A 13,510-nucleotide genomic window follows, 5' to 3' on the forward strand; every position below is an offset into this window, starting at 1 on the left:
TCCATGGGATTTTCCAGGCAAGAGTAGTGGAGCGGGGTGCCATGGCCTTCTCCGTTCCATATACTAGCTATTGTAAATAATGCTGGAATGAACACTGGAGGGCATGTGTCGTTTCAAATTATGGTTTTCCCCAGGTAAATGCTTAGGAGTGGGACTGCTGGATTATATGGTAGCTCTGTTTTTGGTTTTCTTAAGGAATCTTCATCCTGTTCTCCATAGTGGTTGTACCAATTTACATTCCCACCAGCAGTGTAGAAAAGTTCCCCTTTCTCCACACGGTTTCCAGCATGTATTGTTTGTGGATTTTTTTTGATGATGGCCATTCTGACAGTGCGGAGAAGGCAATGGCACCCCACTCCAGTACTCTTGCCTGGAAAATCCCATGGATGGAGGAGCCTGGTAGGCTGCAGTCCATGGGGTCGCTGAGGGTTGGACATGGCTGAGTGACTTCACTTTCACTTTTCACTTTCATGAATTGGAGAAGGAAATGGCAACCCACTCCAGTGTTCTTGCCTGGAGAATCCCAGGGACGGGGGAGCCTGGTGGGCTGCCGTCTATGGGGTCGCACAGAGTCGGACACGACTGAAGTGACTCAGCAGCATTCTGACAGTGTGAGGTGATACCTCATTGTAGTTTTAATTTGCATTTCTCTAATAGTTAATAATATTGAGCATCTTTTCATGTACTTTGGGCTTCTTTGGAGGCCAATGTATGTCTTCTTTGGAGAAATATCCATTTGGGTCTTCCAGCCATTTTTTGATTGGGTTGTTTTTTGTTATTGAGCTGCATGGGCTGTTTATATGAATATATTGCAAAGATGAATCCCTTGTCAGTCACTCCATTAATTTCCCCCATTCTGTGGGATAAGCCACGTTTTTGTCTAACATACACGGGTAGCACATTAGCAGTGTGTTGTGGGAAGACAGAAAAGGAAGTGATTAACTACAGGGAACCAAAGAAGGAGAGGTTTAAGCTGAAGGCTGGAGAATAACCACAACTGCTGTAGGCAGAGGAGCAGAGGGTTTTCCACGAAGACAGTGCAGCAAGGCCGAAAGTCCTGAGGCTCATACGAGCCAAGTTTGGTTGAGGAGTGGGAAGAAACCCACTGTGGCTGGAGTGGTGTTTGAGGGGATGGGAGAACGAGGAGGTAGAGAGGAAGGGGATAAAGAGGTTGATGGAGCCACGTGTGAAGGAGCCACAGGCAGGTGAGTCTCCCGAGTCTCCCCTGCGCGGGCCGTCAGCTCGGCGCATGGGAAGCTAGCTCAGGCTGCGGGACAAGCATGGACCTAACTTGCCTGTAACTGCTTGCAGTCCAAGCAGTCAGGGTACATGGAGATTAGACTGGAGAAAGGGAGATGGCTAAGGTTAATGAATTAGTCCAGGAGAGGGACAACATGACGGGGCAGTGAGGTTAGCAGTGAGGCAGTCAGGGTGAAGGATATTTATGACTAATGCAAGAAGACTGAGAAAATGTATATATAATTGATTGAAGTGCTCATGTATTTCTAAAGTGTTCATTAAGTCAAAAAACCCTGAACTTTTTTTTTAGAAGGCAATAATCTTTGCTCTCTGCATATCTGAGGTTATTGGTATTTCTCCTGGCAATCTTGATTCCAGCTTGTGCTTCATCCAGCCCAGTGTTTCTCATGATGTACTCTGCATATAAGTTAAATAAGCACAGTAACAATATACAGCCTTGACATACTTCTTTTCCTATTTGGAACCAGTCTGTTGTTCCATGTCCAGTTCTAACTGTTGCTTCCTGACCTGCATACAAATTTCTCAGGAGGCAGGTCAGGTAGTCTGGTATTCCCATATCTTTCCACAGTTTGTTGTGATCCACACAGTCAAAGGCTTTGGCATAATCAATAAAGCAGAAATAGATGTTTTTCTGGAACTCTCTTGCTTTTTCGATGATCCAGCAGATGTTGGCAATTTGATCTCTGGTTCCTCTGCCTTTTCTAAAACCAGCTTGAACATCTGGAAGTTCACGGTTCATGTATTGTTGAAGCCTGGCTTGGAGAATTTTGAGCATTACTTTGCTACTGTGTGAGATGATCACCCTTATGACAGAAAGCAAAGAGGAACTAAAGAGCCTCTTGATGAAAGTGAAAGAGGAGAGTGAAAAAGTTGGCTTAAGCTCAACATTCAGAAAACTAAGATCATGGCATCCAGTCCCATCTCTTCATGCCAAATAGATGGGGAAACAGTGGCTGACTTTATTTTGGGGGCTCCAAAATCACTGCAGACGGTGACTGCAGCCATGAAATTAAAAGACGCTTACTTGGAGGAGGAAATGGCAACCCACTCCAGGATTCTTGCCTGGAGAATCCCATGGACAGAGGAACTTTTCGTTCTACAGTCCATGGGGTCGCAAGAGTCGGACATGACTGAGTGACTTTGACTACTTCACTAAGCTGATCACCTTGGCTTCAGACTGGTTTTCTGAGGCCAAAAGGACTATTCTTGCAGTCTGATCCTGGTCAGAACTTAACAGTGCATCCTGCCTTGTGTGTCAGCCTTGGTTGCTCCCTGAGAAGGGGTGACTTTCTCACCACTGCCCTCCTCCTCCTCCGCCCCATGGAGGTATACCAGGGCGGATAGCCCTATACCCTCTTCTAAAGTCACTTTCAAGACTAAAAACTTTGGGTTCATACGATTGATGACCCCGTGTCAGTCCTGAGAAAGGAACTAGCCTTTTGAGAGTCAGGGACAGAAAGCTCAGTAATGCCAGGAAGAAGGCCTGATCAGGGAGCACCTGGAAACGTCGGAGACAATCGGCACATTCCTGACTCTTGTCTGTTTTGGATGCTGCTTGTTTCAGAAACAGAATTAGGTAAGCAAAACTGCCAGATATAACTGTGATGCAGCAGAATGAAGCCATACCCGTGCCTCCAACCTGTTTAAAGAACTGTTTTGTAGCAGTTTGACCAGTGTGGATTTTTTTTTTTAATTTGTTTTGATGTTTGAAGTGGAGCTAATATAAGAGTATTCAGAATTGAAAAAAAATAAAATAAAAGATGCTTACTCCTTGGAAGGAAAGTTATGACCAACCTAGATAGCATATTAAAAAGCAGAGACATTACTCTGCCAACAAAGGTCTGTCTAGTCAAGGCCATGGTTTTTCCAGTGGTCATGTATGGATGTGAAAGTTGGACTATAAAGAAAGCTGAAAGCTGAAGAATTGATGCTTTTGAACTGTGGTGTTGGAGAAGACTCTTGAGAGTCCCTTGGACTGCAAGGAGATCCAACCAGTCCATCCTAAAGGAGATCAGTCCTAAGTGTTCATCGGAAGGACTGATGTTGAAGCTGGAACTCCAATACTTTGGCCACCTGATGAGAAGAACTAGTCAGGAAAAGATCCTGATGCTGGGAAAGATTGAAGGCAGGAGGAGAAGGGGACGACAGAGGATGAGTTGGTTGGGTGGCATCACCGACGTGATGGACATGTAATTGGGTGAACTCCGGGAGCTGGTGATGGACAGGGAGGCTTGGCGTGCTGCAGTCCATGGGGTGGCAAAGAGTCAGACACGACTGAGTGACTGAACTGAACTGAACTGAATCTCTGTCCCTATTTTAAAAGCATCCTCCTGGCAGTGGTCTCTCCCCCATCCCCCTTGTACTCCTATGTATCATTGGCACGTGTCAAACTGCCTTGCACCATTAGAAATAACCTCATTTGAACAAGCTTTATTTTTCCATGGAGAAGCCTCAGTACTTACAAAGAACAAAGACCACCTTTGATATATCTTCGTAATTCCCTTAGTTATATGTACAATGGTGCCTTACACCTATGAGTGAATAGTAATGGTTGATTAATAGATTTTTGGGGTGCCTATTAGAAGGTGGTGAGATGGATCACAAGTCCTCCACATTAAAAAGAAAGAAACTTTTTATATTGGAATAATAAAAGCTGCAAAGATAACGCAGAGTCTTCCCCTGTACCCCTCACTTCCACTGAGTAGCACAGAAACAGCCCAGCGTCAGTGTGCCCGGGACAAGTCACCTCTTCTTAGCAGGCCTCGGGGCCATCCCTGGTGAAGAAGGATCCCAGGGTCCTCCCACCGCTCCACTCTCTTCAGGTCACTGGGAGAAGTCATGGCCACCTGTGAGGGAGTCTCGGGGTCCAGGCAGCTTTTCACGGATGGACTCTCACCTCGCTTCCCTGGAGGCCACCCCCTCCCGCGGACAGAGCCCCCTAAGGTGCAGGAGGCCCTCCCGAGATGCCCCCTCCCGGCGTGCCCCCTCCCAGCTGCATCTGAGCTCAGTGGCTGTGTCTTCATTGCCACAGCCCCAGGGTGCACGTCAGGTCCAGCACACGGGAAACTACACAAAGACTGTGGCGAGAAGGAGAGAATGCTCACTGGGCACTGTAGGGTACTAAACAGCGTCCTGGGGAGCAGAATGTGGCCCAGGGCCACGAAGGGCGGGAGTCCAGAGCTGTGTCTGCAGAGACGGTCGGCTAACCCCTCAGCGCACACACAGTGGAATGACTTGTCAAAGGTCAGACCTTAGTCAAGGGCAGACTGAAGTCAAGGGACGGGGTTGCCAGGGCACCCCACGCTACCTCCTCGTGTGTGGAGATCTCGTGACGGTGTTGGGCATCAGCGAGTTCCAACTCTGCACAACCCTCCAGCCAACGGTGACAAAGCTGCCAGGCTGCTGTAGTCTAATCTGATCCTGGAAACCAAGGGCTCTTTCCCCGGCTGCACAAGCAGCAGCCCGAGACCCAGGCTGCCTACCCCTGCCCCTCCCACTCCCGTTCCTGCAGGGAGAAGCACCCGAGGCCGGAAGGACAGACCCACGAAGGAACAAAGGATGGGGCAGCGCCCATCCAACCCTAGTCCAGCCCCCCTCCAATTCCTGGGCTCAGACCACAAGCCAGCACTCCATCCCGCTCTGGGAGATGGCAGGAGCCAGGGGATGAGGGTAGGGAGGTGCGGATAGCCAGACCCTCCTCTCTCCACAACAATCGTTTCCTTTCTCTAAACTCTGTTAACATCTTTGCTTCGTGTTCTGAAATTTTCTATGTACATCCTGCCTGATGCACCTATGTACGCCTGATTCATCCCTCTTATTCCTTTCCATCTAAATTACTGATCTTAAAGGACACTGGCCAGGTTGTGTCCTTTACTCATCTGAGACCCACATGGAAAGGACTGAGTAAATCTTATTTGGAAGATCATGGCATCTGGTCCCATCACTTCATGAGAAATAGATGGGGAAACAGTGGAAACAGTGTCAGACTTTATTTTTCGGGGCTCCAAAATCACTGCAGATGGTGACTGCAGCCATGAAATTAAAAGACGCTTACTCCTTGGAAGGAAAGTTATGTCCAACCTAGATAGCATATTCAAAAGCAGAGACATTACTTTGCCAACAAAGGTCCGTCTAGTCAAGGCTATGGTTTTTCCTGTGATCATGTATGGATGTGAGAGTTGGACTGTGAAGAATGCTGAGCACTGAAGAACTGATGCTTCTGACCTGTGGTGTTGGAGAAGACTCTTGAGAGTCCCTTGGACTGCAAGGAGATCCAACCAGTCCATTCTGAAGGAGATCAGCCCTGGGATTTCTTTGGAAGGAATGATGCTAAAGCTGAAACTCCAGTACTTTGGCCACCTCATGCAAAGAGTTGACTCATTGGAAAAGACTCTGATGCTGGGAGGGACTGGGGGCAGGAGGAGAAGGGGATGACAGAGGATGAGATGGCTGGATGGCATCACTGACTCGATGGACGTGAGTCTGAGTGAACTCTGGGAATTGGAGATGGACAGGGAGGCCTGGCGTGCTGCGATTCATAGGGTCGCAAAGAGTCGGACACGAATGAGCAACTGAACTGAACTGGACTGAACTCAACTGAACTCAACTGAGGTTACTTGCAGTTTCCTTTTTCTTTCCAGAGCCCCCTTTCTTCCTTCTCCTTTCCCCCTTTTCTGTACTTCTTAGTGAGCTGGCATTTCTGGGAGGAACGTAGTTTAAAGCTGAGGAACTACCGTTGTGAATCAACTATAATCCAAAAAAAAAAAAAAACCTGAAGAACTACCAATACAAGTCTTCACAGCCTGTGAGCTGGCTTAGCGGGTCTCCAGGATTGAAAATTTGTGCTAGTAAGGCCCTCTGATGGAGAAGGCAATGGCACCCCACTCCAGTACTCTTGCCTGGAAAATCCCATGGATGGAGGAGCCTGGTAGGCTGCAGTCCATGGGGTCACAAAGAGTCGGACATGACTGAGCGACTTCACTTTCACTTTTCACTTTCATGCATTGGAGAAGGAAATGGCAATCCACTCCAATGTGCTTGCCTGGAGAATCCCAGGAATGGGGGAGCCTGATGGGCTGCCGTCTATGGGGTCGCATAGAGTTGGACACGACTGAAGCGACTTAGCCGCAGCAAGGCCCTCTGATATTAAGAAAACAATCTTTGGCCTGCAGACCACACCTGGAGCTCCTCTCACTGCAGCTAGAGAAAAAGCCTGTGCAGCAACAAAGACCCGGCATAGCCAACGAATAAGTAAGTGAGATTATATAAAAAAGCTTGTTTTCTTAATTTCAGAGGGCCTTATCTCGGCTCTAGGCTTCAGTAGGTGCACTTCCTCGGCTCTTTGAGCAAAGGCTCAATAGTTGTGGTGCACGGGCCCAGCTGCTCTTTGAATGTGGGATCTTCCTTCCCTTCCAACAGGGATCAAACCTGTGTCTCCTGCATTGGCAGGCGGATTCTTTACCACTGAGCCACGAGGGAAGCCCAAGAAAACAATCTTATTTACAAGTGCATCAAAAGAATATATTACTTAGGAATAAGTCTAACCACACAGGTAAATGATGTGTATGGGGCTAGCCAGAAAGTTCATTCCCTTTGGACCAGGAAAAACAATGAACATGCCTCTGGGCCAGCTCCTAGTTTCTGGTGGCACAGTAATGGATGACCGGTGGCTCTTTTTGCTTCTCACACACACATGCATACCTGCTAGGCCAGGCCTTGAGTTCCGTTTCAGTGCGGTAGAAATTAGAGAAGTAAAATATTTATGTATGTGTATATATAAACACATGTAATCTCTAATCTCTCAATCTTCTGAGTAAAGTAATGCTCAAAATTCTCCAAGCCAGGCTTCAGCAATACGTGAACCATGAACTTCCAGATGTTCAAGCTGGTTTTAGAAAAGGCAGAGGAACCAGAGGTCAAATTGCCAACATCTGCTGGATCATCGAAAAAGCAAGAGAGTTCCAGAAAAACACCTATTTCTGCTTCATTGACTATGTCAAAGCCTTTGACTGTGTGGATCACCACAAACTGTGGAAAATTCTTCAAGAGATAGGAACACCAGACCACCTGACCTGCCTCTTGAGAAATTTATATGCAGGTCAGGAAGCAACAGTTAGAACTGGACATGGAACAACAGACTGGTTCCAAATAGGAAAAGGAGTATGTCAAGGCTGTATATTGTCACCCTGCTTATTTAACTTCTATGCAGAGTACATCATGAGAAATGCTGGGCTGGATGAAGCACAAGCTGGAATCAAGATTGCTGGGAGAAATATCAGTAACCTCAGATGTGCAGTTGACATCCCCCTTATGGCAGAAAGCGAAGAAGAACTAAAAAGCCTCTTGATGAAGGTGAAAGAGGAGAGTGAAAAAGTTGGCCTAAAACTCAACATTCAGAAAACGAAGATCATGGCATCTGATCCCATCACTTCATGGGAAATAGATGGGGAAACAGTGGAAACAGTGTCAGACTTTATTTTTTTGGGCTCCAAAATCACTGCAGATGGTGATTGCAGCCATGAAATTAAAAGACGCTTACTCCTTGGAAGAAAAGTTATGACCAACCTAGACAGCATATTGAAAAGCAGAGACATTACTTTGCCAACAAAGGTCCGTCTAGTCAAGGCTATGGTTTTTCCATATGGTCACATATGGATGTGAGAGTTGGACTGTGAAGAAAGCTGAGCGCCCAAGAATTGATGCTTTTAAACTGTGGTGTTGGAGAAGACTCTTGAGAGTCCCTTGGACTGCAAGGAGATCCAACCAGTCCATTCTGAAGGAGATCAGCCCTGGGATTTCTTTGGAAGGAATGATGCTAAAGCTGAAACTCCAGTACTTTGGCCACCTCATGCAAAGAGTTGACTCATTGGAAAAGACTCTGATGCTGGGAGGGATTGGGGGCAGGAGGAGAAGGGGATGACAGAGGATGAGATGGCTGGACGGCATCACGGACTTGATGGACGTGAGTCTGAGTGAACTCCGGGAGTTGGTGATGGACAGGAAGGCCTGGCGTGCTGCGATTCATGGGGTCGCGAAGAGTCAGACACAACTGAGCGAATGAACTGAACTGAACTGAATCTCTAATCCTGAACTTAAACAGGCAATATCAATAGAAACTCACCACGTATTGACATTAAACATTTTTCCCCTAGTTTTGTCCACAGAAAAGGCCTAATACCAACAATCAACCTAATAATAAGCACTCCCAATGCCAATATTATGGTTGCTGTGGAAAAAAACCTTTTTCCACCGAAATCAATCAGATGCCCTTAGAGAAAATAGCTCATTTCAGATCTATGGCAAGAAACACACAAGGTGAGCCGGGACATCTGTTAATGCCAGAAAGCAAAGCAGCTTTCAAAGACCATTAAGGTTGCCAGGTGCGTCCTCTTGCTGAGGCTGATAACGGGCGCTTGCTCGTCTTCTTGGCCTCACTGTGAGCCCTGTGATAAGGAAAATGCGCCCCCTCCCTGTGCCTTACTCCCCTTCCCCCCTAGAGGGTTTCCCCAGTTCTCAGGCAGCACAACCCAACAGGCAGAAGACAGATGAGTGCTGGTCTATGGCTCCACCTGCTGGTGGTACTGGGACCTGCCGCTGCCCAGACCGGGTCTTGACAGGGGCTGGTCTTTCCCCCTCAGAAAAGACACAAAGACCAAAGAAACATAGAAGAAGGCTTTAATTTCATCACCATAAACATTATACTCTGATTGCTCACATACAGCATAAAATATTTACTCCGCTAAATAAATAAGACGTGACATTATTACAAACGGCACTTAAACCCCCAGAGAGATAAGACCTCCTTAGCCCAGGCAGGGGGTGCTCCTGAGTTTCTGCGCTAGAGTTCTTAAGCACAGATATGCCCTGGGGGCTGAGACGGATAGAGGCTCAAGGAGCCACACTTTGTGCTTCTGGTCCCAAAACAGCCCCAAGGAGGGGGCTGTGGAGCGGGGGAGGAAAGGTGGGCTTGGAGGCCTAGTCCCAGTCCTAGGCCCCCCTAGGCTGGGGGTTTGGGGGCTGGCAGGATCATGGGGTGGGGGGTGCTAGGGAGGCTGCTGAGACCTGGAGCCCCACCCTTCACATTCCCCAGCCCTCCCCACCTCGGGTACCAGGAGCTGGGATATCAGTTGGGGTGAGTGGAGTTTGCAAGGTCAAGGTTAGGCAGTTTGGGGGCCAGACCAATCCCTCCAGGAGGAGATTCTGGCAACCCTCAACCCAATAACCAACCATCTCAGGGGACCTAGTCACCGAGGATCTCATCCTACCCAACTCCTAGACACCTTGATTCTCCTTCTACTTAAATAAATAAGTTAAATATTTAAAGACCAGGGTCCCTGTGATGGCACCACAGGGGCCAACAAGCAAAGTCCTAAGTGTAGGAGAGGGGGAATAGCAGAAAGGGGGTGCTGGAGGGCGGGGCGGCTTGCCTTCACCACTCAGGATTGTGCTCCCCCCAAGTCCTTTTCGTACTTGCAAATCCTGCAGAGTCTCACAGCAGAAACTCCCACGCAGGAGCGACGATGGGAGAACCTACAGGATAAAGGCCCTTGGTGCCAGAACAGGTGGTTGCATTTACTCAAATTTGGGATTTACCCCAATCCCTTCACTGGGTGTATCTTGACCAGGACACTAGCTGTCCACCTTGAGCCTGGGTGATCCCTGGGCAGAGTCCTGCATTCCAGTGCGTGGACTTACTTAAATGCCCTGCCCTTCTCCCCTTGAAGAAGTCCAGACTGAAGCCTTCTGAAGAGCTACCAAGCCAGCCGGCCCAAGACTGGCTTAGGGCTGGGAGGGAAAGAGGTGGGAGGGAAGAAGCACCTCGCTGCCACCAGGAGGCAGCGGAGAGCCACACCAACCACTTTGGCAGCAGCAGAAAGGGCAAGGCCAACCCCGGCCCCAGGAGGCTGAGCAGGGAGAGCCGGACCGGGAGGCAGGCCCTCCGCCCTCCGTGCCTGGCGAGCACCCTACACAGAGTATTTGGCCAAATCACTCTTGTCAAATACTACCTGCGTGACAAAGTAAATGGCAACCAGACCCAGGCCTGCCGCCGAGACCATGTAGGCAGTGACGGACTGGCTGAGCTGAACGATGAAGCCCATAAACAGAGACGGGGCCACCTGAGACAGCAGGAAGGCGCTGTCCAGAATGGCCAGGTCTAGGCAGATGCCTCGGCCCGGGATTGCCCTGGCCTCCGGTGGCTCAGCCACCGCGGTGCGCACGGAGCCCTCGCAGGCGGAGGCCCCGCAGAGAGCGGGCGGGGCTGCCAGCAGGCCGCCAGGCCCCCCGTGTCCGTGGGGGAAGGGGGATGCAGCCTTGGGGCCCGGCAAGAAGCTGGTCATCACGCCGTCCTCGCCGGCACCGCCTCCGTCGTCTCCTCTGTACTTGGGCAGGAAAACCTGGGGGAGGGGAGGGGGACACACCAGGACAGGTCAGCACCCAGACACGGGGTCCCCCAGCTGTGAGAACCGGCCCAGGCCTTCAACTCAGGGCCGAGAGGAAGCCAGCAAAGGGCCTCAATGAAAATCGGGAGCAGGGCAGAAAACTGGGCAGACCCCGGCGTGGTCTGCGTCTCCTGCGAGGAGTCTCCTCGGGAGTGGGAGTCGGGGGCCCGGAAGGGGACCCCTGAAACCACATGTCGAGGTCTCCTCCAGCCTCTCCTCAAATCAGCATGGCAGATGCACTCAGTACTGCCAGTTCGGAGGGGAACAGAACCCCAAGGTAAAAGGAAAGACAGGAGAAGGAAGACAGGCGGGCAGAGAGACACGGCGGAGCGGAGGAACACAGGTGAGGTCCCCGCCGCCCCGAACCGCATGCTCCTTCCCGGCCTCCTCCTCCCGGCCCCTGCCACCTGCCACAGGAAACCGTCGACCCCCACACAGAGAAGTGCCCGCTGCGGGGCCTAGGCCCAGGCTGCAGCTGTTGCCCTCCTGTGAGGTCTGTGGCCTCAGCCTGGAGAAGAGAGGGACACCCGTCCTGGCTCCCGTGGCCTGGATGTGCTCCTGTGGGAGCCGTCCTGTCCGTCTCACCGTCTGCCAGGGACAAGCAGGGCCTGCCCCTGCCCTGCCTGGGACGCCCCAGAGCCTCCCATCTGAGGACAAGGCCCGTCTGACAGCCGTCCCAGGGCCCACGCGTGCCTGGAACACCGCGTTCTCAGGGTCGGCTGCATCAGAGCCGGGAGACCGCGGCGGAGCTCTAGCCAAGGCTCGTGTGCTGCCAGGAAGCGGAGGAGGCGGGCAGGCAGCACGGGGCCAACGGTGCCCGGGACCCTGCCCCAGCCGGCCGCCCTGCCCTGGGGACAGACGTGCTCCCCAGTCGAGGGGAAGACCAACCCCAGCACATTTCCTGGCACGTGTCCAAGGCTGGCCCCTGGACGCCAGCCTGAGCCCCCAGTCAGCGCAGGAGAGACTGGAGGCTGATAAAGGTCATCAGGGCACCCACAGGGGCCGTGGGGGTCAGGTTCCCCCACCCACACCCACCCCTGCAGCTACCGATTGGGTTAACACGCCCCCCAGCTAGGTGTTTCCTCACCCGTGGCCTGCAAGGGGCAGAACAGGTCTCCCCTGCAGTTTGGAAGCCCTACGACAGCAGGCTGAGTCTCTTTTTTCTTGGGACACCCCTGGACAGAACTCTGCAACAGGGCTGCAGCTCAGTGAGGCTAGTGGAGGCCACAGAGGTGACCACACAGCCTGGCTCAGAAGGTTCCCACAGGAGGAGGCTCCTGGAGGGGCTGCTTGCTGCTAAGTCGCTTCAGTCGTGTCCGACTCTGTGTGACCCCATAGACGGCAGCCCACCAGGCTCCCCCATCCCTGGGATTCTCCAGGCAAGAACACTGGAGTGGGTTGCCATTTCCTTCTCCAATGCAGGAAAGTGAAAAGTGAAAGTGAAGTCGCTCAGTCGTGCCGGACTCTTCGTGACCCCATGGACTGCAGCCTACCAGGCTCCTCTGTCCATGGGATTTTCCAGGCAAGAGTACTGGAGTGGGGTGCCATCCCCACTGCTTAGAGGGGGGCTAAGCAGGGAGGAGGCCCCCCGACTTACACAGTGCCCAGGCGAGCGATGGCAGGGGCTTCAGGCTCTGAGAGATCCACCGTGGGGGTGGGGGAAGCGGACGAGGCAAAGGAGGGAGGCAGGAAAAGGAAGATAAACTGAAAGAGGGGAGGGAGGAGTCGGGAGCCTTCCCCGTCTGAGACCAGAGCAAGGTCAGTAACCAGGTCTCTCCCTGGACAAGGCCCACGCCAGGCCTTTCCCACTCACAGGCTGTGGAAGCTAGGTGCCCCAAAGGTCATCTGATCCAGCCCCCTGCTTCTGCACAGAACACTGCAACCCAGACTGAGGACTTTGACTAGCCTGCTTCTTCAGGATTTCCAGAGGATTTCACATTTCCTGCAATCATCCACTTGAAGGGCTTTATAATCCTGACATCAGGATGTCATTCCCAGAATCTTATCTACACCCTCCTTCCGCAGCCCAGGTCTCTGGCCCTGGGACCACAACAGGCTTCCTCTCCCGTCAAAGAATTCCTCCTCCAGCTTCTCTGGCCAGACCCTGGCTCCGGACTGCTAGGCCAGCCCTCCCTCCCCCGGCTCCGCTGAGTACCTGCTTCTCGCGGTGGTAGAGGGAGGCGAGCGTATAGGGCAGGATCTGCAGGGCAGAGAAGGTGACGCCGGTGAGGGCAGCCGAGGCGGTCACCACCGCCACGCTGCGGGACAGGCACGTGGCGCCAGCCGCCACAGGGAAGGCCACCACGCTGGCTAGGTAGACTGCCCGGGTGCCGAACCGCTGCACCAGCCGGTCCATGACCAGGGAGAAGAGCAGGGAGATGGCGCACTGCAGGAACAGCCCCAGGCTGCCCATCCGGACCCCTGGGGGTGGAGGGGGAGAGGCCATAAGAGGGGGTGGGGACGGTGCTCAGCACAGGGCGCAGGGCACTCGGAACCAGGAGCACCGGTCCCTGAGCCCATCCGGACTCTGAGCCCATCCTGACCCCTGGGGTGGAGGGGGAGAGGCCATGAGATGGGGCTGGGGAGAGGGTTCAGCACAGGGTGCAGGGCACTCGGAACCAGGAGCACCAGTCCCTGAGCCCATCCGGACCTCTGGGGGTGGAGGGGGAAAGGCCATGAGACATAGTTGGGAGAGGGTTCAGCACAGGGGCACAGGGCACTCGGAACCAGGAGCATTGGTCCCTGCTGCCCAAGACCCGCTATTGCCAGACCCGCACCCAGCACCCTGCACCCACCCCAAGCAGCAGGAG

General features: G+C 52.2%; 1 protein-coding gene across 5 annotated transcripts in view; it reads right to left on the reverse strand.

Moving 5' to 3' along the window:
* Positions 1-8,916: 8,916 nt before the first annotated feature.
* SLC45A3 (solute carrier family 45 member 3) overlaps positions 8,917-13,510 on the reverse strand; it is a 53,577-nt gene continuing 48,983 nt past the window's right edge. For all 5 annotated transcript variants that reach the window (XM_061382011.1, XM_061382009.1, XM_061382010.1 and 2 more), the window contains 2 exons: positions 12,856-13,121; positions 8,917-10,655 (listed from right to left, as the gene is read on the reverse strand). In XM_061382011.1, the coding sequence (XP_061237995.1) occupies positions 10,224-10,655; positions 12,856-13,121 (698 nt within the window). In that variant the 3' untranslated portion in view covers positions 8,917-10,223. The remainder of the gene's footprint in view (positions 10,656-12,855; positions 13,122-13,510) is intronic.

This window comes from Bos javanicus, chromosome 16 (assembly GCF_032452875.1).
Source record: "Bos javanicus breed banteng chromosome 16, ARS-OSU_banteng_1.0, whole genome shotgun sequence".
NCBI classification, from domain to species: Eukaryota; Metazoa; Chordata; class Mammalia; order Artiodactyla; family Bovidae; genus Bos; species Bos javanicus.